Source organism: Odocoileus virginianus, chromosome 2 (genome assembly GCF_023699985.2).
Source record: "Odocoileus virginianus isolate 20LAN1187 ecotype Illinois chromosome 2, Ovbor_1.2, whole genome shotgun sequence".
NCBI lineage: Eukaryota > Metazoa > Chordata > Mammalia > Artiodactyla > Cervidae > Odocoileus > Odocoileus virginianus.
The window spans coordinates 25,772,629-25,798,446 of NC_069675.1; the positions used below are offsets into that span (position 1 = coordinate 25,772,629).

At 37.4% G+C, this 25,818-nt stretch overlaps 2 protein-coding genes across 5 annotated transcripts in view; one reads left to right on the forward strand and one right to left on the reverse strand.

The window, feature by feature from the left end:
* Positions 1 to 25,818, forward strand: part of CAMKMT (calmodulin-lysine N-methyltransferase) — a 405,234-nt gene that overhangs the window by 230,581 nt on the left and 148,835 nt on the right. The window lies entirely within an intron of this gene.
* On the reverse strand, positions 5,514 to 5,901 carry LOC139037094 (small ribosomal subunit protein uS8-like). The gene has a single exon (XM_070473147.1). The coding sequence runs from the start codon at positions 5,874 to 5,876 to the stop codon at positions 5,523 to 5,525; it is 354 nt and encodes a 117-aa protein (XP_070329248.1). The 5' UTR covers positions 5,877 to 5,901; the 3' UTR covers positions 5,514 to 5,522.

Below are 25,818 nucleotides of genomic sequence, written 5' to 3' on the forward strand. Positions count from 1 at the left end.
GTAGGAACAATAAGGTTTAGATTAAGCTAAGCAAATGGACTAAAAGCTCATGATCAGTGAAAGTTGCAGAGCTCCGAATTAAATCCGTTTCCTCTGAATATGAGCCAAGTTTGTTATATTGTATAACTCTGCCTTATTAGGTTATGACCTGACCGTTAAATATGTGTTTATTGAAATATCTAATGTTTCATCCAGCTAGATCGGCGGGGGGCGGGGAGGGGGAAGGCCTTAATGTTATTCTTAATGTTCTTTAAATAAAGTATTGCATTGGGTAACTTTTGAGACTATTTGGGCCTTTAAATATTTATAGCGTTCCAAAAGCCAAGGTCTAGCATGGAACTATTTTAAAAGACAAAATCATTTTATATAAAGAACAATGTGAATTTTACAGCTGGTGGCTATTTAAAAACTAGATATTTCTGGTGGAATGTTTCACTCCTGTGGCAAAGTTCTCCAAGCTTATTTCTTTTGCCATTTCTTAGTTTTCTTAGTCTGATTATTACTCGTCACACTTTGAAACTGTCTACCCTGTGTAGGTAACTACAGCATGGCATCACATCCTAATGCCTAGACCAGGCCTTTTCCACCATGTGGAAACCTATTTTGATATTCAAATTACTCCACGCATATATTTTTTAAAACCTGAGAGTGCTCACAATGTTCATTCTTTCTCTCTGAAAAGAAAAAAATGTAAACAGAGTCTACGTTACTAATAATGCAGTGCCATGAAAATATGAACACTTTGGAACTGATAATTCCAATAGTAATCTAGATGAAAGAACAACAAAATTCTACATCTCTAAATGCTCTTGGTTGTTAACTGTCTCCTTCCTTCTGCCAGCTACTCATCCATTGTATTGTAAAGGTCAGTGGTTACCTGCTTATTGTATTTTAAAGGCATTCTCTCAGCAAGTAGTCTTAGAAGCAAGAACTGCAGTACCACATTCCTCTTTGGCTTTAAATTCTGCAGCTGTTGAATCATGATTAGGCAATGGTTCTTCCCTTCTTGAACACTATTTTTTAGTCTTAGTTTTAAAAGACTGAATGACTGATCTCTTACCTAAAATATTACAGAAGATAATGGGTGAAGTACATGAAAGTTACATGCAGAGGTGTCTTGGAGTTGAAATATTTTGCATTTTATATCTCTGTGAGCACCAAATAAAACAGCTGTTTGAGTACTCCTCAACAGATAATCTTACCTAAATTGGACAAATAGCTAAAAAGTAACTCCCAGATTTTAAAATTTTAAGCCTTGCAACAGAATCCTTAATTTGTATGCATATTCCTTTCCTTTTTCTTATGACTGCTGAAATATGCACTGACTACCTGAAAAATATTTAAAGGAAAATAGTTATCTTTTTTCAGATTCCCCCTGCACCAAAAGCTAACCACACGTAATACTTATGTAGTCATTATTTTGTGCATTATTGTATTGTTAGCTCTTCATGTCTGACCTATTTTAATATTTCCTTCATTGCGTAATGCTATGCTTTGTATGTAGAAGGAACTCAAATATGGGTTGGAATGGACTGGGCATTCAGTCAACCAGTATTTATTAAGGGCTTACTATATATGAGCCACAGTCATCATTGTTGTGCTTATTTGTGTCCAACTCTTTGAGACCCCATGCACCATAGCCTGCCATGCTCCTCTGTCCATGGGATTTTCCAGGCAAGAATAGTGGAGTGGGTTGCCATTTCCTCTCCCAAGGCATCTTCCTGACCCAAGGATCAAACTCTTGTCTCCTGCTGCTTCTGCATTGGCAGGCAGATTCTTTACCACTCAGTCACCTGGGAAGCCTTTATGGATATACCATAATTCATTTATTCATTTGTTTGTTTCTTGACATTTGAGGATATTTTTCCTTCCAGTTTATAGCAATTATGAATTGTTGTTCAGTCACTGAGTCATGTCTGACTCTTTGCAACCCCAAGAACTGCAGCATACTAGGCTTTGCTATACTTCACTATCTCCCTGAATTTGCTCAAACTCTTGTCCATTGAGTCAGTGATGCCATCCAACCATCTCATCCTCTGTCATCCCCTTCTCCTCTTGCTCTCAATCTTTCCCAGCATCAGGGTTTTTTCCAGTGAGTCAGCTCTTTGCATCAAGTGGCCAAAGTATTGGAGCTTCAGCTTCAGCTTCAGCATCAGTCCTTCCAATGAATATTCACTGTTGATTTCCTTTAGGACTGACTGGTTTGATCTCTTTGCTGTCCAAGGAACTCTGAATAATCTCTGGCATCACAGTTTGAAAGTGTCAATTCTTTGGCACTTGGCCTTCTTTATGGTCCAGCTCTCATATCCATACATGACTATTGGAAAACCACAGCTTTGATTATACAGACCTTTGTTGGCAAAGTGATGTTTCTGCTTTTTAATACACTGTCTAGGTTTGTCATAGTTCCAAATAGCAAGGTGGTGTCATCTGCATATCTGCAGTTGTTGATATTTCTCCCGGCAATCTTGATTCCATCTTGTGATTCATCCATCCTGGCATTTCACATGATGTACTCTGCATGTAAGTTAAATAAGCAGAGTGACAATATACAGCCTTGATGTACTCCTTTCCCAGTTTTGAACCAGTCCATTGTTCCATGTCCAGTTCTAACTGTTGCTTCTTGTCCTGCCTGCAGGCTTCTCAGAAGGCAGGTAATGTGGTCTGGTATTCCCATTTCATTAAGAATATTCCACAGTTTGTTGTGATCCACACAGTCAAAGGCTTTTGCAGAGTCAATGAAGCAGAAATAGATGTTTTTCTGGAATTCCTTTGCTTTTTCTATGGTCCAATGTATGTTGGCAATTTGATCTCTGGTTCCTCTGCCTTTTCTAAATCCAACTTGTACATCTAGAAGCTCTCGGTTCACATATGGCTGAAGCCTAGCTTGAAGGATTTCGAGCATAATCTTGCTGACATGAAATGAGTGCAGTTGTACAGTAATTTGAACATTCTTTGGGGTTGGAATGAAAACTGACCATTTCCAATCCTGTGGCTACTGCTGAGTTTTCCAAATTTGCTGGCATATTGAGTACAGCACTTTAACAGCATCATCTTTTAAGATCTGAAATAGCTCAGCTGCAATTCCTACACCTCCACTAGCTTTGTTCATAGTAATACTTCATAAGGTCCATTTGACTTCACACTCCAGGATGTCTGGCTGTAGATGAGTGACCACATTTTTGTGGTTATCTGGCTCATTAAGATCTTTTTTTGTACAGTTCTTCTGTGCATTCTTGCCACCTTTTCTTAATCTCTAAGAATAGAGATATAAACACTGGTATGTGGAGCTATGTTTTCACTACTCTGAAATGAAAATATGAGGTGGGATTGCTGTATGGATAATATAGGAAATATATATTTAACTTTCTGAGAAACTGTCAAATTGTTTTTCAATTGTCAAATGGTTTGTCTTCTTCCATTGCCACCAGCCGTGCCTTAGGGTTCCCATTGCTCTAAGTCTTGGCAGACACTTCCTATGTGGAAGTCTAGTAGTACCTCAGTGTGGCCAGAATTGGAGGTGGGAAAAATAAGACTACAGTCTCCGCCTTCTTCTCCCTCTCCTTATCGATTTTCATTCCACTGCTTATCCATGAATAGCAATACAGACACAGACACTATGGCATTTTCTGAGGAAGGTGAGGCATTTTAATAGGTGAGAGGCAAAAAAGAGAGGAAGGAAAAAGAAAGGAAGGAGAAAGTGAGACCAGAAAGGGAGAGGAGTGCTGTGGAAGGAGGCTAGGATTATATAGTGAAAGTTTGGGTATTTCTCTGTTATATTATTGGACTTCAAAGGCAAAATGAAGATGTGTTTAGTAGAGGAGGGCAGGATGTCAACATCAGGTTTATGTTTTAGATTTTTTTGTTAGAAAGATGATTCTGATGAACATATAGTTATTTGCATGAGTATGATCGGAATGGGAAGGGGATCTTTTTAGCTCTATGATCAACAGTAGCTTTATTCTTTCTTTTCTCCATTGCTTAGAAGTTTCACTAGTTCACTGACTTCAGTTATATTACCAGCCAATTTGCTATTTTCTCTTAATGGCCTAACTTTACCTCAAACCCAATGTATCAGAGAGGAAGACACCCAAGGTCATCATTTCTCTTCACTTTGTTCAACTCTGTTTCCATTTCCATCACCATTCTTCCAGTGCTTAAGCTAGATATCTTGGAATTATCTTGACCTTTCTTTGTTGTTTTATCTAATTTTTAATGAAGTTTAGTATTTTTTATTTTCTCAGAAAGTCTCTCAAATTTGGTTGTTTTTACTTCTCACTGCCACATTCTCCTCATCTTAATCTACTTTTCTGCACCAATCTCCTAACTTAGTTTTTCTTTTTCACCAAGCACTACTTTCAGTTCTTTCCATTCCTGTCAGATAAATCTGACATTTCATTTTCTTCCTGTCACTCTTTTGAAAGGAAAAGAATCTGTTACTGGGGACACTCCAGTAGGCACTTTCAAATATGATTTCATTTCATTCTGGGAAGTTAGTCTCATTAACCACATTTTATATGACAAAAACTAAGGCTCCCAGCAGTACAACTGGACTTTGTACCTAGTTCTATCTGAAGACAAAGCCCAAAGCCTTTCCTTTGCTCTCCTTTGCCAAAAAACTACAGTGAGTCCCTTTGACCAACAATTTTAAGTCCCAACCTTTCTGGTTCTCAGAGCCCTATAACATCTTCTCCCCTCCCTCAGATCATACGCTCCCACTCTCACGCTACCCCCCAAGCTAAACTCTTATGTTTTCCAGCGTTCTAAAAGAAGTCCTTTCTCTTCTGCAGTTCTGCTATCTCAAAGACTAAAATGCTACATGCTGTTTAGCCCTGTGTCTTTTCATATAACATGTGAAATGTTTTTCAAATAGCATTTCTGCCTTGAAACAGTCTCACTTTTGCCCAGACAACATTTAGCTATCTCTTAGTCTCAGACTGTCCCATACTGAAGTTGGCTCAAACAATTTTAAAGGCCTCACCAATCTTTATATTAAGGAATGCATATGAGAAGAGTAAATATAGAACATGAAGAGGTTTATTTCTGAAAAACAAAATTTAGTCCTGGTTTTCAGTTTGGAAAATTAATAGGAAAAAAAATTTATTAGTTACAGAATTAGCATTTAGAAATTTTTATTTTATAGTTAAAATTAAGAAAACACAGACCGTTATTCTTGTTCAAATTCTTGTCTGTCAAATTTCTGTCTTCCTGAATAGGCTATGTAGGTGGGTGCTGGTGGCCTGAGTAAGTCAGGAATCGGCTACAGCGTGAAGTCTCAGTCAGAGTAGAATATTCCAAAGAGAAATAAGGGAAAGGAAAATAAACTTCTTCCTTTAGCTAATCAACATTGGCTCCAACAGAGCAGTAAAAAAAAAAAAAAAAAAAAAAAAAGAATGCTTGAGGAGAAAAGAAATTTGGCTTATATATGATACCTGATTTTTTTTTTTTTCCTCTAAGGCATTTTATTTGTACATATTACATCCCTAGAAAAAGAATCCAAGGATTTTCCCTCCTGTATGTTTTCATCTTGCTTCTTCATGGTCCATGATGCCAGCTGAGGTTGTCAGTACAATGAAACCAAACTGACGGGATGGGAGCAGGTTATTCTGCCATTTTTCTAGATCTTTGAGTTGCACATCAAATCTGGGGCTGATCACTCCACACTTATTTAGCCTGCCTGTGAGGTTCACAACAATTTTCCCAGCCCTGTGATCATCAATGATTTCAAATTCGCCAGTGTAACCATGCTTCATCATCACTGTTAGAAACCTGACGATGACCTTGGAGCACGGCCAAATAAGCACCTGGCGTTTGCCTCTCTTTTCGGCGTTGTTGATACTCTTGAGAGCATCAGCCAGGACATTCATGCGCACCATTCTGGCGGCACGGAAAGATGGCGGAAAGAGTGACACCTGATTAATACTTTGTTTATACCTTGTTCTTATTGTTGGGTAAGCTTACTGCCAGAAGTCCTAGAGATTCCTGCTGCTGCTGCTAAGTTGCTTCAGTCGTGTCTGACTGTGCGACCCCATAGATGGCAGGCCACCAGGCTCCTCTGTCCCTGGGATTCTCCAGGCAAGAATACTGGAATGGGTTGCCATTTCCTTCTCCAATGCATGCATGCATGCATGCATGCTAAGTCGCTTCAGTCATGTCCGACCCTGTGCGACCCTGTGGACAGCAGCCCACCAGGCTCCTCTGTCCATGAGATTCTCTAGGCAAGAATACTGGAGTGGGTTGCCATTTCCTTCTCCTAGACATTCCTATATTTTTTAAATTAAGAATTTCAGACCTCCCAGCCACTGTTCCATTGGATCATAGAAAAGAAAGAGAATTCCAGAAAAACATCTGCTTCATTGACTACGCTAAAGCCTTTGACTGTGTGGATCACAACAAACTGTGGAAAATTCTTAAAGAGTGGGAATAGCAGACCACCTTACCTGCCCCATGCAAAACCTGTATGCAGGTCAAGAAGCAACAGCTAGAACCAGATATGGAACAATGGACAGGTTCTAAATTGGGAAAGGAGTACGTGAAGGCTGTATATTGTCACCCTGCTTATTTAACTTATATGCAGAGTACATCATGTGAAATGCTGAGCTGGAGGAAGCACAAGCCGGAATCAAGATTACTGGGAGAAATATCAATAACCTTAGATATTCAGATGATACCACTCTTATGGCAGAAAGTGAAGAGGAACTGAAGAGCCTCTTGATGAAGGTGAAAGAGGAAGGTGAAAAGCTGGCTTAAAGCTCAACATTCAAAAAACTAAAATCATGGCATCTTGTCCTATCACTTCATGGCAAATAGATGGGGAAACAGTGGAAGACTTTATTTTCTTGGGCTCCAAAATCACTGCAGATGGTGACTGCAGGCATGAAATTAAAAGAGACTTACTCCTTGGAAGAAAAGCTATGACTGACCTAGACAGATAACTAAAACTGACCACCCCTAAGGAACTTTTAGAGAGCTTCCCAAGAGTTAGGCAGGAATCTCTAGTGTACTCATTTTGATGTAACCCCGACAGAATCCTTAGGGATCCCCAGACAAAGATGCCACTTTATAGAGAGAAGCACAATGACAGGAAAAATCCTTGCAATGAACCATCTCTCTCGTTTCACCAAATAGAAGCTCACCAAGGGCTAGAACTATGACTAATTCATGTGTCTTGGTACTTAGAACTTTGCTTGGTAGATAGTAGGCCCTGCGAGTGGTAGAATAGTATGGTGAAGAAGAATTTAGTCTCTCCAGTAAGACAGACAAGAATTTAGATCTCTTCTTTATTAATTAGCGAGTTTGTTACCTATTATTGAATCTCCTTAGGTCTCAATTTCCTTAACTGTAAAGTGGATATAATTGTGTTGCCTTTCAGCATAGGGCTGCTGTGAGGATTAGAAGATCAATGGTAAGAAAGGATTTAGAAGCTTGGCACATGAATTCTCAATTTTAAAAAAAGCCATTATTATTTTTGTTATTTAATAAAATATTTCATTAGGCTTACCTCAGATAATTTCTTAAAGTATCCTCAATGATGTTTGTATCTTACTTGAATAGTTTATAAACTATAACCTCTTCTAGTGAGATTATGGATTGCATTGCTGCTCCTTAACCTATTGCCTACAAGGTAAGATGAAAGTAGTGGAGTATTTTAATTTGTAAAATGTAGAAGTGTGCCAGAGGACGTGGGATATTACCTTGTATTTACCATATATGAATAATGTACTTCATTGAAATCATCTTCATCTCCAAATAAAAGTCAGTTATAAAGACAAGTCCTACCTATAGAAATACTGTTTCACTGATAATTTATGGATAGTGTTAAATGCTCTCTAAATTGTTAAGCAGAATGCTATCTTCTCCATGGAATCTTTCCAACTCAGGGTTTGAAACTGTGTCTCCAGTTTTGGCAGACAGATTCTTTACCACTGAGCCACCAGGAAAGCCCATTGATCTAAAATGGGATATACTAAATTAAAATTAACCTAATCTCATTCATTATAAGATACTTATGGAATGCAACAATATTTTTTGGAATTAAAATTCAAGTCAGCAAGTAATTATGTTACCTTATATATATAAAGCATGGGCTTCCCAGTTGACTCTAATGATAACCTGCCTACCAATGCAGGAGACATAAGAGACTCAGGTTGGATCCCTGGGTGAGGAAAATCCCCTGCAGGGGGACATGGCAACCCACTCCAGTATGCTTGTCTGGAGAATCCCATTGACAGAGGAGCCTGGTGGGCTACAGTCCCTAGGATTGCAGAGTCAGGCAGGACTGAAATGACTTTGCACACATGCATACATAAAGCATAGTATTCAGTTCTTTAAGTCTATAGAAGATAAACAAGATGGAGTTCCTGGAGGTGCTGTGGTCTAAAGTAGCAAATTGGGTATCTGCATGAAATTATTTTAAAAAACGGTGAAAAGGCTTATTGATTAAACCAAAGCAGCTTTAGTGTCCAGCTTTTTTAAAGGGGAAAAAATTATACCTCCTATCAGCCAGACAGGTTAATTTTGATACTTTTAAAGATTCTGTGCTGGATGAAATCACTGAACAATCAATTAGTCACCACATAGGGGAGCGTGAACCACTGAGTAGTCACTCTCTTGGCTTTTTTGCAAAGAGCAAATTGTACCAGATCGATTTAAATTCCTTCTTCAAGAGATTGACAGTTTGTACAGACATTTAAGAAGCAGGATATGTAATTTATCTGAACTTCAGAAGGGATTTTGATTCAGTCACACCTGACATTTTAGCACTAACTCCAAGGATGTGGTCCAGTCCAGACTGTATTCCTGTAGTAAGGAGCCCACCTCACTGATAAGCCACAGTTGAAAATGGTCACCAGGGGTTCAGTATCAACAATAAATCTTGTTCCAAGGAAAACTAATACAAGTGCTTTGAAAAGTTGTTATAGTTGAAATGAAATGATCTTAAACCATTATAAAGGAACCAGTATGTAGTCTATGCAGGGCAATAGGGCCAAGTTCAAAATAGTGTGCTGTGGGGATCATGAGCAGTACCAAAGTAAAGTACCAAAGATAGATACAAAATAGGAGCAGCTTGGCCTTAAGTATGACAAAGACAAAATTGGGAGTCAGTAGTGAAACCCAACCTATACATCCCTGAGCAATTCTGTGTTGTTATTTATAAGCAACACATAATTTCAGAGTGTGTAAAAAGGAATATGATTTGCAAGCATTGGAGTCCAGAGTCATTACTCTGTAATAGTTAGTTTTAGAATTACAACTCTAGAGTTAGTTAGAGTTACAACTTTAGTTAGTTAGTTACAACTTTAGAGTTAGAGTTACAACTTGCAGACTATTCTAATTTTACACTGCAGGGAAGCTAGAGGGCCCAGAGTAAAACATTCTAAAAGTATAAGATGATGACCAGATGTTTCTTTGAAGTTCAGACTAGAGAAGTGTGTGTGTGTGTGTGTGTGTGTGTGTGTGCGCGCGCGCGCGCGCGCGCGCACGCGCGCGTGCGGTTCGGTTGTTTCTGACTCTTTGCGACCCTATGGACTGTAGCCTGCCAGGCTCCTCTGTCCATGGGATTTTTCAGGCAAAAATACAGGGGCAAGTTGCCATTTCCCACTCCAGGGGATCTTTTCAACCCAGGGATAAAACCCTCATTTCTTGTGTCTCCTGCACTGGCAGGCGAATTCTTTTTTTTTTTTTTTTCTTTATTGAAGGATAATTACTTTACAGAATTTTGTTGTTTTCTGTCAGACTTCAACATGAATCAGCCATAGGCAAATTCTTTACCTCTGCACTACCTGGGAAGTCCATAGAGAAAAGAGACCACATTTCAAATTGTGCAGAGGTATTATTGCATTTCATAGTCATTTGTTGAGTAGTGACTGTATGTCAGATTGTCAGGACAAGTTTATGAAATGATTGTTTTATTTTAATTTTCACAGGGGAGAATGTAAAACAAATGCACTTAAATGTAGTGAGAATTCAGTTAGATAAAGGAAGAATTCTTTTACTACTGAGGTCAGTAAACACTGAAACATGTTATCAGAGAGTTTCTGAAATATTTTTTCTTGGAATCTGTTTGAAAACAGAAGAGACAGTCTTCTGCCTAAGGTGGCATAGGTGTCCAAGGCTTTGGTTTAGTCCAGTGGTTCCAGAATCTGACAGTGTCAGGACTGCTTGGATAGAATTTTTTAGAAAACAGCCTACTGAAGTATAATTGTCCTACTATAAATTACACATATTTAAATCATATAATCTGATATTTTGACTTATGTATGTGACCATGGTACTATCACCACATTCAAGATAACAAACATATTCATCATCACCAAAGGTTTTTTTCATGACCCTATGTAGTTCTTCTTCCCAACCCTCTTTGGGCAACTCTTATCTGCTTTCTGTCCCTAGAGATTATTAATTTGCATTGCCTAGAACTTTATGTACATGGAATCAAACAGTTTGTCCTCGTTTTCACCTGGCTTTCACTCGGTATATTTATTTTGAATTTTATCGATATTTTAATGTGTTTCAATAGGTCATTCCTTTTTATTGCTGAGTAGTATTCCATTGTATATACGCAGTTTATTGATCCGTTTATTCATTGATGGACATTTGGGTTCTTTTCAGTTTGGGGTTATTACGAATAAAGCTGTTATGAACCTTTATATATAAGCTTTTGATAAGATGTATTTTCTCATTTCTCTATTTTGTCATTTCTCTAGAATCATAGCATAATATGGTAATATTATATGTTTTACTTTATATGTGTTTAACTTTAGGAGAAACTGTCAAATTGTTTTCCATGTGGTATTTCTATTTTACACTCCCAGCAGCCATTGTGGGAGGGTTCAGCCAACACTCGAAATGATGAGGCTCTTTGATTTTAGACATCCTAATAGCTACGTGGTGGTACCATATTGTGGTTTTTATTTAAACTTCCCAAATGACCAAAGATGTTGAGGATCTTTTCCTGTGCTGATTTGCCATCTATGTATTTTCTTTGGCAAAGTTTTTTTTTCCCTTACCACTTTCTAAAATGGATATTTGTCTTCTTCTTATTGAGTTTTGCGAGTTCTTTGTGTATTATTAATGCAAGTCCTTCAGCAGATAGATGATCTGCAGATATCTTCTCCCAGTCTGTAGTTTTGCCTTTTCATGTCTTTCAAAGAGCAGAAGTTTTTGATCTTGATGAAGTCCAATTCATCCTTTTTTTTTTTTCCTTCTTTGGATTGTCCTTTGTTCATGTCTAAGAACTCTTTGGCCGAACCAATGTTACCAATGTTTTCTCCTGTGTTTTATTTTTTTAAGGTGTTCTTTTTTTTTTTTTTAATTTATTAGTTTATATGTTGGCTATGGTGTGTCTTCATTGCTGCACTCGGGCTTTCTCTAGTTGCGGCAAGTGGGGGCCACTCTTCGTTGATCTGTGTGGGCTTTTCACTGCAGTGGCTTTCCTCATTGTGGAGCACGGACTCAGGCACAGAGGGCTCAGTAATTGTGGCACCTGGGATTAGATGCTTCTTGACAAAGGGGATCTTCCTAGACCAGGGATTGAACTGCTGTCCCTTGCATTGCAAGGCCGGCTCTTAACCACTGGACCTCCAGGGAGGCTCTCTCCTATGTTTTCTTATAAAAGTCTTATGGTTCAAGTTTTATAATGTGTCTTTATCCATTTTGAGTAATTTTTTTATATGGTATGAGGTGTGGGTCAATGTTCTTATTTTACATATAGATGTTTGTTTTTCTAGCATTAGTTGTTGAAAAGACTATTCTTTTTCTGCTGAAATGTCATTGAACCTGTGTCAAAAATCAGTTGTTCATGTATGTGTAGGTCTATTTCTGGGTTCTCTACTGAGTTTCATTGGTATATTTGTTAAAGGGTGTTCTGAGACCTAATTTCCAAACTGTGGAGTGAGGATTTTCTCCCCACATGACCAAGCAATTCTCAGGATACCAACTGGGGGTCTTATAGTTCAACTCAATTTTCACCCTGTTTCCCCAGAGGGAGCCTCACATCCTACAAGTAAAAAAGCTCAGTTCTATTAGACCACTCTCCATTTCAGATGCCAATTACAGGCCCAGGTTGTTACCTGTGCTTTTGACCAACTAGTTACAAATCAGAAGTTCCCATGACCCCTTCTTTTGAGTTCGGTTCTTTTTTCTAGAGTGGCTCACAGGACTCAGGAAGCCCATTTACTCACTGGGTTACTGGCTTATTACAAAAGGATACAGATGAACATCCAGAGGGAAGAGATACATAGGGCAAGGTGTGTGAGAAGGGTGCGGAACTTCCATGCTCTCTGAGAATGCCACCTGAATCTCCATGAGCTCACCAACCCAAAAATTCTTCACACCACATCCTTTTGGATTTTTATAAAGTCTTCATTATGTAGGCAGGATTGATAAAGCATCAGCTATTGGTGATTGATTTACCCTCCAGCTCCTCTTCTTCCCCAGAGGTCAAGATGTGGAACTAAAAGTTCCAATCCTCCAATCACATGGTTGGTTGCAAATGGGCCCCATCCTTACGTGACCTGAAAGCATTCCAGGAGTCACTGCATTATCATAATAAATGACACTTTTATTTTTCTCACCACTTAGGAAATTCCTAGGGTTTTAGAACCTCTGGTATAGTGCTAGAAACAGGAATTAAGACCAAATATATTTTCTTGTTACAAATCACAATATTATACTTGTCTGTCTTTGTATTGAAACTACACTCTCTTATTACTGTATTATTATATTAAGTCTTAAAATCAGGTAATATCAGTTTTTCAAACTTGATCTTCTTTCTCAAAGATATTTTGGTTATTATAGGTCATTTGCATTTTCATATAAATTTTAGAATCAGCTTGTCAACTTTTATTTGACTACCAGGATTTTGATTGAGATTGCATTGAGTCAACAGATAAATTTGGGGGTAATAGACTTCTCAACAATATTAAGTCTTCTATTAAGTCTTCTAATCCATGGACATGGTATATTCTTCCATTAATTTAATTTTTAAGTTTCTTTGAGCAATATTTTGTGATTTTCAGCCTACTTATTTTAAACATTTGTCAGATTTATCCCTAAGAATTTCATGTTTTACAATGCTATTGTAAATTTAATTTTCAAATTTTAATATCTAATAGTTTGTTGCTGGTATATAGAAATATAGTTAACTTTGTGTATTGTTCTTGTATCCTGCAATCTTACTAAACTTACTTATTAGCTCTAATGACTTTTTGGGTAAAATTTTCTATGTAGACAAGCATGTTGTATGCTACAGTGACAATTTTACATATTCCTTTCCCATCTGCTGCCGCTGCTGCTGCTAAGTCACGTCAGTCGTGTCTGACTCTGTGCGACCCCATAGACGGCAGCCCACTAGGCTCCCCTGTCCCTGGGATTCTCCAGGCAAGAACACTAGAGTGGGTTGCCACTTCCTTCTCCAATGCATGAAAGTAAAAAGTGAAAGTGAAGTCGGTCAGTCGTGCCCGACTCTTAGCGACCCCATGGACTGCAGCCTACCAAGCTCCTCCATCTATGGGATTCTCCAGGCAAGAGTGGGGTGCCATTGCCTTCTCTCCTTCCCCATCTAGATACCTTTTATTTCTTTTTCTTCCCATACTTCACTGACTGGAACCTCTAGTACAGTGTTGTATAGAAGTGGTAACAGGATATCTTTGTTTTGTGAAGGACGTTGGTCTGTAGTTTTCTCATAATACCTTTGGTTTTTGTATCAGGGTTTAATGTCCTTATAAAATGAGTTAGGCAATATTAAGGAGAGAGGGACGACAGGGGATGAGTTGGTTGAATGGCATCACTGACTCAATGGACATGAGTTTGAGCAAGCTCCGGGAGTTGGTGATGGACAGGGAAGCCTGGTATGCTGCAGTCCAAGGGGTTGCAAAGAGTCAGACATGACTGAGCGAATGAACTGAACTAAATATTCTTTTTTAAGAATTTGAAAGAATTGGTATTATTTTCTCAGTTTTGGTGGAATTTCGCAACATCTGGACCTACTAAAGCTCATTCTGTGGGTGAATCCAGAAATCTCTTTGTAACAAGTTCCCCATGTGATGCTGCAGAACCACTGATCTGATAAAATGTGATCTCTTAAAGTCCAAGCCAACCATCAGCCAAGCAGCCAGGGACATGTCAGTTCTCAAGAGGCAAATGGATCATCATCAGCCAGTGGCTTTCATCTTTGAACTGTGTTTGCATCATCAAGGAGTTGCATCACTGAACTGTGGAATTCCCTCCCCAGAAAATCCCATGCAGAAGGGTCTGTCAGGAGGTCATTCTGACAGAATTGTGAGAATTATAAAACATCTAAAGTTTACTTGGCAATTAGAATCATGCATATAGATTCCTTTCTGTTTTATAACCAATAGAAAATTGAACATTTGCTTCAATATGCCATGAAATCAAACTTTTTAGAGAAGATTATGTTTTATAAGGAAAATGAGTTGTCCTATGGCATGCTACTAATTAGATCTTCACTCTGTTCAAGTTTGGAATGATTAAAATCCTTTTCAATAATTGTGAACTTTCCCCTGATAAAAGTCACCTTTGAGGTTGTTTATTATGCAATAGATTCAAGTTAGTAATTTTATCTTCTGGAAAACAGCGATCTGTGACAAATTCCTAAGTGCATATTAATTGACTACTTGATCTATTTGTAGCGCATTTGATGAACTGTTTTCACAAATCTCTGGTTTTCACACTTACTAGTTAACTATCTTTGTGACTAAATTTTAATCCTTTGAAGGTGGTACTAATTTGTGAACAATAGCTTCCATGAACTACTTACATACCTCTATTTTGGGTGACTAAGTATAAAACCATTTTAAAAATCTGATGTCCATAATTCTTAATGGTGAATCTATGATCAGTAATATTCACCAGCCAGTGATTCTGTTGTCTCTTAGTCATGTCCAACTCTTTGTGACCTCATGGGCTGCAGCACTCCAGGTTTCCCCGTCCTTCACAATCTCTCAGACTTGGTCAAACTCATGTCCATTGAGTCGGTTATACGTTCCAACCATCTCATGCTCTGTCATCCCCTTCTCCTCCCTCCTTCAGTCTTTCCCAGCATCAGGGTCTTTTCTGATGAGTCAGTTCTTCCCATGGTGGCCAAAGTATTGGAGCTTCACCTTCAGTGTTAGTCCTTCCAATGAATATTCAGGATTGATTTCCTTTATGATTGACTGGTTGGATCTCCTTGCAGTCCAAGGGACTCTCAAGAGTCTTCTCCAGCACCATAGTTCAAAAGCATCACTTCTTCAGTACTCAGTCTTCTTTATGGTCCAACTCTCACATCTATACATGACTACCAGAAAACCCATAGCTCTGACTAGACAGAAATTTCTCAGCAAAGTAATGTCTCTGCTTTTTATTATGCTGTCTAGGTTTCTCATAGATTTTCTTCCAAGGAGCAAGCATTTTTTAATTTCATGGCTGCAGTGACCACATGCAGTGATTTTGGAGCCCAAGAAAGTAAAATCTGTCACTGTTTCCATTGTTTCCCCATCTATTTGCCATGAGGTGATGGGACTGGATGCCATGATCTTTGTTTTTTGAATGTTGAGTTTTAAGTCAGCTTTTTCACTCTCCTCGTTCACCTTCATCAAGAGGCTCTTTAGTTCCTCTTCACTTTCTGCCAAAAGGGTGGTATCATCTGCATGTCTGAGGTTATTGATATTTCTCCTGGCAATCTTGATTCCAGGTTGTGCTTCATCCAGCCCAGCATTTCGCATGATGTACTCTGCATATAAGTTAAATAAACAGGGTGACAATATACAGCCCTGAGGTACTACTTTCCCAATTTGGAACTAGTTTGTTGTTTCATGTCTGGTTCTAACCATTTCTTCTTGACCTGCTCTATACAGTCAGCAAAACCAGACTGGGAGCTGACTGTGGCTCAGATCATGAACTCCTTATTGGAAAATTCAGACTTAAATTGAAGAAAGTAGGGAAAACCACTAGGCAATTCAGATATGACTTAAATCAAATCCCTTATGATTGTACAGTGGAAGTGACAAATAGGCTCAAGGGATTAGCTCTGGTAGACAAAATGCCTGAAGAACTACGAATGGAGGTTTGTAACGTTGTACAGGAGGTGGTGATCAAAACCATCCCCAAGAGAGAGAAAAGGCAGTGACATCACCACCTTATATAGGAAATGTCACTTTCTGGGCTCTTTGTTAATCCTGATTTATGTAATGACTTAGACAGTAAAGAATCTGCCTGTAATGCAAGAGACATGGGCTTGATCCCTTGGTTGGGAAGATCCCTGGGAGAAGGAAATGGCAATCCACTCCAGTATTCTTGCCTGGAGAGTTCCATGGACAAAAGAGCCCAGCAGGCTACAGTCCATGGGGTTGCAAGAGTCAGACACGACTGAGCCACTTTCACTTTCAGGAAACGGGAATATAATTTTATGTGATATATGGTGTATGAGTAAATACATTATATTCCCTCTAGCTCAGAGGATCTTAACCATTTTTGTACCATGAGCCCCTTTGGTACCTGGTGATGCTTATGGATGTTTTCTCAAAATAATTTTTCAAATATATTGATGAAATTATAGAAATAGGCTGATTCATGTCAATGTATGGCAAAAACCACTACAATATTGTAAAGAAATTAGCCTCCAACTAATAAAAATAAATGAAAAATAAAAAATTTTAAAAATTATAAAAATACAAAGAAACCAATTACATTGAAATACAGCTATCAAAATATGTTTAAAACACAATTGTGATACAGTAATCTATGTGCTTCCTTATTAATACAATTAAATAATAAGATCTAGGTACAGCTTTAATAACTATTGTTATTATTATAATTTTTTATTAAGAAGGAGCTACTGAATGACATTTGAAATAACTGCAACAACTATAATGTTACATGAAAATATCACTATTCATAGCCTACTTTGTAATAGAAGAAAATGCTAAACTTTAGTTAGTTTAGTAAAAATAAGGATATTTTTCCTTTTCAAGTTCATGGAAACCCTGGTTATTTCCCTGTATCCTGAGAACCCCTGCTGACCTTTCATTTTTAATGGAAACTTAGTTTTGATTCAAAATCCAGGTTACCCAGAAAGAAATTATGAAGAAATAGGGGAGAAAAAAATGAAGGTCCAGTTTCCTTGTGGAACTGGTGAAAGGCTTTATTAAATATTTTGATATACAGCTTTATTAAACATTTGATATAAATTTCATTATTTCCTGCTGAAATTAGCATTGTCCTCTTCAATGAACCACTAACGAACAGCCTGAGAAGAATAACTTAATCATACAGCACTTTTATTCTGTAAAACCTATTTAGAATGGTGGCACAAAATAGAAATATAATGGAATGATTATATGCCAAAATGAAATCTTAGCTAAGAAGAACCTAATGGCAACAAGCCTGGGACTCTTAAAATCAGAAGTCCTCTAGGACTTGTCTTGGAAACTTCCTTATTAAAGGCCCTGAGTGGTAGGTGATGAGAAGGTATAAGAAAGCAAAAAGAAGGAATAAAGTTATGTTTTCAAAGTATGAGGTTCACAGGAATTATATCCTATCGCAGGTGTTCAGTACATATACCAAACCTCCTATTTGCAAGCTGCTAACTGGCATTGCATGATTAGATTGAGTAATTGCACATGTCGGTAAAAAAGTCATAATTACCTAAGAAAAATGTATACATCTTGTCTAGGTAGGATTCATCCATTTAGCATGTCTTTTAAATTCTCACAAATTATAAATTTGATCACACTGTGGAGGTAAAAATCCTATATTTTCTATGGATCCTGATGCTTGTGGGTATCATTGTTTACTAAACAGTTAGCTTTAATATTTAAGTGGGAAAAACACTTAAAACCAGTGAGATTGCCTAGCCATGAGAAACTTCAGGACTTTGTTAGAAATTTCTGTTGTCTTCCATTTCTTAAACGTTGTGACAATAACTCACAATTTACTTACAAATTGAAGTAACACTTCATAATACCTGGCAGCTTTCAAAACTAGATATAGCTGTCCTTATGTGAAGGGTTCCAATAATACTATTGTAAGATATTTTTTGCTGACCATCTGACAGTTCTCAGGAACCCCTCTCTCTCAACATTTTATAGCTACTGCACTAGTTACAGCTAATCCTTTCAATGAATGAGCTGGAAAATGTAGATACATCAATATCATATTCTTTTAGAGGCCATTTAATCCATGCCCTATTATTATTTCGTTTAATAGGGCTATTATCTTCTGTGGAAATGAAAAGTAATTTGTTGGAATTATTTCTTAAAATTTAAAGATCAATCTATGTAAATTTTTTTTTAAATAAAAGAAACGATAGATTTTTTTCTCTTTAAAGAATCTCAGATACATTCATGAAAAATCTCAGAAATGGGAATTTAGGCTTAAATTCCACACATATTTTTGGTCTTATTTTTCAATCTGGGTTCTCAAATGTCTAGTATAATAAGCAAGCTCGGGATGATTGACTGCCTACCTGAGAAAGAGTTTATATGGAGTTGATACCTTATCGAGGTCAATGAAAGAACGCACATATTTCTTTCACAGTTTGCTTTAAGAAGCTAGGAAGAGATTCATCCCAGTATAGGAATTTTATGAATTTTCCTTTAAAAGCAATTTGGTACTCTGTGGACTTTGAATAACTAATGGTTTTTAAATACCTTTTTTGATGATTTATGAATAAGAGTCATGGAAAGTGCCCAGCGTTTTCATTTTAACCTAGGTTTTGCTTCACAAAAGAACTGCTGTTTGTTGAAGAGTTTTATTAGAAAGACTGTTATTTCCATGCATGTACACCAAGTTGCTCAGTCATGTACGACTCTTTGCAAACCTGTGGACTGTAGCCCGCCGGGTTCCTCTGTCCATGGGGTTCTCTCCAGGCAAGAATACTGAGTGGATTGCCATGCCCTCCTCCAGGGGATCTTCCAACCCAGGAACTGAACCTGCATCACTTGTGTCTCCTGATTGGCAAGCAGGTTCTTTACCACTGGCACCACCCTGGGAAGCCCTACTTATTTCCATATTCTGAATCAAAAAGAAAAAAAGGTATTGATCCTTTTTTTCAGATTCAGAGTTTAAAACTCTATTCAAAATATCTCTTTCCTCAGCTTTTTCATCCCATTGCTTACCACCACCATCACAGGACCAAGTTTTTGACAAGAAACCCTTTCTGCCCCAATGTTTTTCACTTTCAAATTTAGGTACCTTAACTTGAGCGAGTTTTTCTCACATACACACCTGCACATGCACTTACCCCAACACTCCCTAGGTTGTAGGTTGAAATTGATTTGTTATTCCCTTAGTTTTTTTGGTATGAAAATTAATTTGCAAAATTTCTTAGAGAGTTTTATGGCTTCCCTGGTAGCTCAGCTGGTAAAGAATCAGCCTGCAATGCAGGAGACCCCAGTTTGATTCCTGGGTCAGAAAGACCTGCTGGAGAAGGGATAGGCTACCCACTCCAGTATTCATGGGCTTCCCTGGTGGCTCAGCTGGTAAAGAATCCGCCTGCAATGGGGGAGACCTGGGTTTGATCCCTCAGTTGGGAAGATCCCCTGCAGAAGGGAAAGGCTACCAATTCCAGTATCCTGGCTTGGGGAAATCCATGGACTATAAATATAAAGTCCATGGGGTCTCAAAGAGTGGACACAACTGAGCAACTTTAACTTTTTCACTTATGGTGACTTCTGGGAAATCATTTCTCTTTGGTTTCTATAATATGAAGATTGAAACTACCGTAATGTTAAGTAGACTCAGGAACTTATGAGAGACTTGGCCAATGATTGAGCTGACTCTGTAATTAGAGTCCCTCAGTCTCCTTTATTGATACTTTCTGTTCTTCTTCTGTTTACTAGATTTGTTTCATAGCCTAAATTTAAGGAGGGAATAACATCCATGTCCATACTTATTATAACATCAGGCTAAATTTTGACACTCTGACTGAATATGCTCTGCCATTACCTTCTTCCTTCTTTTTTTAAGTCGTAAAACTGGAAGAAATCTCAAGAGATCACTTACATAGTTTCCTTTCTTGGAGAGTATGTTTCCAAAAACAGGAAAGCTATACTCTGTCCTAACATGTAGTTACTTTTATTATCAAATACCTTAACCTAGCTGAACAAACTCTTTCCAGCTATTCTCTAAACTCCATTCTCCATATTTTTTCTTGTTATTAAACATTGAATAACTTTTTTTTTAAAAAGTTCTTTTCAAACCAGAGGATTTAAACTCACTATTAAACATTCTCCTCATTCTCTTAATTATGTTTTTTTTAAATTTTATTGATATATAGTTGATTTACAATGTTGTGTTTGTTTCAAGTATACAATGAAGTGAATCAGTTTTATGTATACATATATTCAGTCTTTTTTTAAATATTCTTTTCACACATAGGCTATTATAGATTATAGGGTAGATTTCTTATTAGTTATCTGTTTTATATATAGTAATGTGTGGGGCTTCCCTTATAGCTCAGTTGGTAAAGAATTCACCTGCAATGCAGGAGACCCTGGTTTGATTCCTGGGTTGGAAAGAGCTGCTGGAGAAGGGATAGGCTACCCACTCCAGTATTCTTGGGTTTCTCTTGTGGCTCAGATGATAAAGAATCCGCCTGTAATGTGGGAGTCCTGGGTTCAGTCCCTGGGTTGGGAAGATCCTCTGGAGAAGGGAAAGGCTCCACTCCAGTATTGTGGCCTGGAGAATTCCATGGACTGTATATGTATAGTCCATGGGGTCGCAAAGAGTCGGACATGACTGAACAACTTTCACTTTCACATAGTAATGTGTATATGTCAATCCCGATCTCCCACTTTATCCCTCTCTGCCTCCATTCTCTGGTAACCATAAGGTTTTTTTTTTCTACATCCATTACTCTTCTATTTCATAAATAAGTTGATTTTTACCCTTTTATTTTAGAATCCACATGTAAGTGATATCATATAAGATTTGTCTTTCTGTTCTAACTTCATTCAGTGTGACAGTCTCTGAGTCCATCCACATCTCTGCAAATGGCACAATTTCATTCCCTTTTATGGCTGAGTAATATTCCATTGTATATATGTACCACATGTTCTTTACCTATCCCTTGGTTGATGGATATTCCCATTCTCTTAGTTACTTAAAATTTTTTTTCTAATTCAGTAGGACAGTTTGGAAAACACATAAAGGTGAAAGGAAAAAAAACTTGCAATCCATTTCTGGAGGTACTAATTCAGTATCTGTCCTTTAGTTCTTTTTTCTCTATGACTGTACTCTTTAATTTTGTTTTACAAAAGTGATATATTACACATACTAGCTTTTTAAAGGCTAATCAGTCAGTTTTGATAATAGACATTCTTTCACCTCATTTTATTTTTTTTTAATTTTTATTTTTATTTCTTTCACCCCATTTTAATGACTACCTAATATTCCATAGTTTGATGCACAATGTGACTCCACTTGTTTTCTAATATTTTTATTAAGAAAAAAAACTACAACAGTACTGAACTAACTTTACAGCAAACACACACATGCCCACCACTGAGACGCTGTAACTGACACTTCGTTGTACTTGATCACACACCATTGAACTAGCCTTCTCTCTACCTATGAGTCCGTGTTGTATTTTTACGTATTTCAAAGTAAGTTGTACTTCAGCATCATTAACTAGAGTTCAGTATTTGCTTGTGTGCCCAAGTTGTATTTTTGAAAACTGTTTTCCATTTAAATTGTTTCTCAATCTATTGGGAAAAAATTATATATTTATTAGTGTAATGAGATCAGCTTTATAGTGCTACATGACAAAATACCCTGAAACTTAATGGCTTAGCAACAACAAATACTTTATTTGTTCATGGTTGTGTGGGTCAGCAGTATACATTACACTCAGCTGTGTGATTTTTCTGTTGACCTTGCTAGGGATTCTTCATGCACCTGCTGTCATCTGGCAGCTCTCCTGAGTCATCTGGAGCAAGATGTCCTTACTTTATAAATTCTTAGAATTATTTTATATACACTTATACACACATATAACCAAATTACCTCCATTAATTATTTAAAACAGTTTTCTTCCCACAGGTTCCCTTTGCATTTTAAAAAATTCAAAGCCATTTTAGTTCAGACTAACTTTTTGAGATGCTCGCTAGATTCATTTTCATGAATATATGGGGTTAGGCATTAAGAACTATAGAAAAGAAATACAAAGATCTTGTCTTTGTTCTTCTGGAAATTATAATCTAGTTGAGAAAATAACACCAACACATAAACTAGTCATAAATAGTCAAATTGTATTATATGGTCTTGTATAATTGTCAGATTGCTTACCTCTTTCCCCTTTCTAGAGGATAGGCTGGGTTAATTACTGGACATCTAGTAAGTGTTCAGTAAATAATTACTTAGTGACTACCACTGAATTTCAGAGGAGAGCTGAGTTAAAGTCCTCCAATCTAAGGGTTTTGTTAAAGAGATGGGACACAATTTGAGCCTTGATTTAGAAGTACAGTTTAGATAAACTAAAGTATATAGATTCATATAGAGAGTCATTTTCTTTTAAATTCATTTTACTTTTTACACTTCAAAAATTTTATGTTTAGAAATTACCTTCTTGTTTATCATTAGCACAATGCTGTATTATCTGCTGAAATATTTGCTTACAGAGCCTGTAACTAGGATTGCCAATGTGCTTCTTTCAATACCACATTTTTATTTCTGACCATCCTTAATAATGTAAAGTGTGACTGGAAGGGAAAGAATCAATTTTCTCAAATTCAGAAACTCTTATCTACAGACCCAATGTAGTAGAAGAATTCAGAGCTGGAAGATTTACAACGTATTGGGGAAAATATGTTTGGGGATTTTGTGGTCACCAGCAAACCTATGAGAGCTCATCCAAAAAAAATTTGTTTTTCATATTCACTAAAATAAAATATTTATTTCAGCACCTAAATATACTTAATAAAATAGTTTTATAATAAGATTCTAAAGAATTAAGTTCTGAAGAATTAAAACAGTAAATTTTTCAGCTCTCCATCATCCCTGATTTTGACTCTATGCTTATGAATTCAGTTTGCTTTTGTTGCAGCAAATGCTCATACTAAATGCTGGGTGTTTAGTTTTTTTTTTTTTTTTTCTCAATGTAAAGGTATTAATCCTCCAGCAAATTTCATGGTACAAGGTTGTTGACTTCCACTATCTAATTCCCACCATGGTCCCAGAAAACTGGACATGTAAGCTACTTGTGGCTCATTTTATTTAACCAGCCAGAGCAAGTATTTCTTTTCTCCATTTCAGTATGAGTGTTAGGTTGCCTTAGTTCCCACTGAGTGTCTTCACCCCTCGATAAACTTAGTTTCCTCAGCCTAAAAGATGAGGCTGCAATTCCAAGGTCTTTATATACATCTTAGTTCCTGTCTCTTTCCCAAGAGATTCATGATAATAATTTTCTACTCTCTATTTCCCTTTTCTTTTTCTAACCTCCAGTTCCTTCCTTCCTTAGTTATTTGAGGGATAGGAAATATAACAGTCTTGAGGATGTAGAAACCATCATTGAAAGTAAGTTTCACTTAAGGGAAACTCAAAGTTGAGAATGGCGATCATATTATAGCACATAAACATACTTACACATGTGAGTGTTACACTCTTCACACTTGTCATCTTAGCCCACCTTTGCTGCTATTGGTCAAAGCATTTTTGCTATGGTCTTTCCAAACTGTAGTGTATTCTCTTGAATATACTTGGTGTTTGGCAATTCTTTTTTCTTAAGGGTTTGTTTCGGAAGCAGGTACAGATTATTTACAATCATTATTAGTGATTTAAGTGAATGGAATCCTCCTGGGTGACATGTCTCCACACATACACAAATTTTCTTACATGGAAATACAATTATACATATATAAAGTAATTGGGACTAATTAATATACAGTCTATCATTGAAAAACTGTAGTTTCCTAAGGTGTTCATGGTGTTTGTTTGGGCAAAACACTTTAATATGTTAAGACTCAAACTGAAATAGGCTTTATATATTATAAAGCCTATTTAATAAAGCCTATAATAAAGTTTATTATAATGAGTCCTCTGAGGTCTCTTGGTCAGTGATTAAGAACTCTTGAGATACTGTTTTTTTCTTCTATGATCACACATCTTGTTTGTCCTAATTCCTTGATGTGAGAGTGAGTTCTTGTACAGAGTAGAGTTGTACTGAAAATGGGGTCTTGCAGTTTGCTACTCAAAACCCAATATAGAGGAAAGGCTGGCAGAAAGGAAAGTTGCTTTATTTGAAATGCCAACAGTTGGGAGCCAGGGATTTAGGGGAGGCAGAAGACTCCTGTCCAAAGGTTAACTCCCACCACCCCAATGACAACCAGTGGGCAAGAGCTTTTATAGGCGGAAGGAGGGGGCTACAATGGAGAAACATCACAGCTCTGACGTCATCTTGAAATTGGTCTGACCAGAGTCATCTTGATTGTTTTAAGAAGAGTTCATCTTCAGCTCCAGGATCAGTTTGTTCCCGTTTATTTGGGGCCAGTTCTCGAAATCATGGCAGCTTATGTCTTGACTACCGTCTGGTCATCATGTAATTAACTTTTCCACCAGGTGTGGGTTTCAGCATCTACAGGATAGCTCACAGGATATGGCTCAGGATATTATCTCTAGCCCTGGAAAAGGAACTAAAGGTCCTTGACTTTGCTTACTGACTAAACTATTGTTGTTGTTCTGCTTTGCTCCTCTCTTCTCAGTTCTTTGATTAAACTTATTCTTTGGCTAAAGACATGATTCAGCAGTAAAGAATCTGCTTGCCAGAGCAGGAGATGTGGGTTCAACCCCTGGGTCAGGAAGATCCCCTGGAGAAAAGGAAGTGGCAACCCACCCCAGTATTCTTGCCTGGAAATACCCCGTGAGCAGAGGAGCCTGGCGGGCTACAGTCCGTGGAGTCGCAAAGAGCTGGACACGACTGAGCACCTACAACAAACAAAAGACAGCTGGAGGACATGCGGGGAGAGGACCATGGGGTACTGTTCCGTTTCACTGTCTTGTCCTGTATATTCTTATTTTCTTGAGAAAGTATCATGTCAGTGACAGAAAGCAGCCGTGTTAATACATTCAACTTCTTTTAAATTTTTTTCATAGATTCTAATCCTGTTGATTTCTGAACTGAATTCTGTGGATAGATTTATAATAATCTATAGGTAAATTTTCCTTTTAATCAGAATTTAAAATTTAAAAGGAAGTAAGATAGCTCATAGTCATTTGAAGAATTTGAAGCAACAGTCAACTAAATAGTTCACACGAGTGTTGTTCAAGATGAACTACTTCAGAACATCAGTTAAGTGTTTTTGTGGGGTTTTTTTTTGTTTGTTTTGTTTTTGTGTTTGTGTTTTAGCAGTATTTGAATCTACCTTTTAAAACGTAAACTCAGTTGTCTACTGCTTTCCAAAATCTAAACTTTTAAACCAGCCAAAATTGATGCCCAGTGCTCTAACATTTAGAGACTTAGATTCTATCATTCTCACTCAGCACTGAAAGGGACTATAGAGTGGTGGTATCTAAAGCCAGTCCACAAAATGGTACTGGCCTGTGACAGGCCCCCTGTGTGAGCACTTTAGCCTCTCAGTAGTCAAAGGAAAAAGAGGAAGACAATGTGGTTAAGTTTGTCATAAAGCTAAATACATCTAGCTATTTATAATTGAAATGTCATGTTTGAGATGGTAGTGATAATAGATCTTTGCTGTTATTGTTTTTATAATGTTCTTACTTAGCAGAGTTGGAGGCCCCAGACTTTAAAAAAATTAAACTATTTTAGGAAATTATAAAAGTCTCTGCATCATCGCCTTAGATATCATCCCATTCAATTGTCTA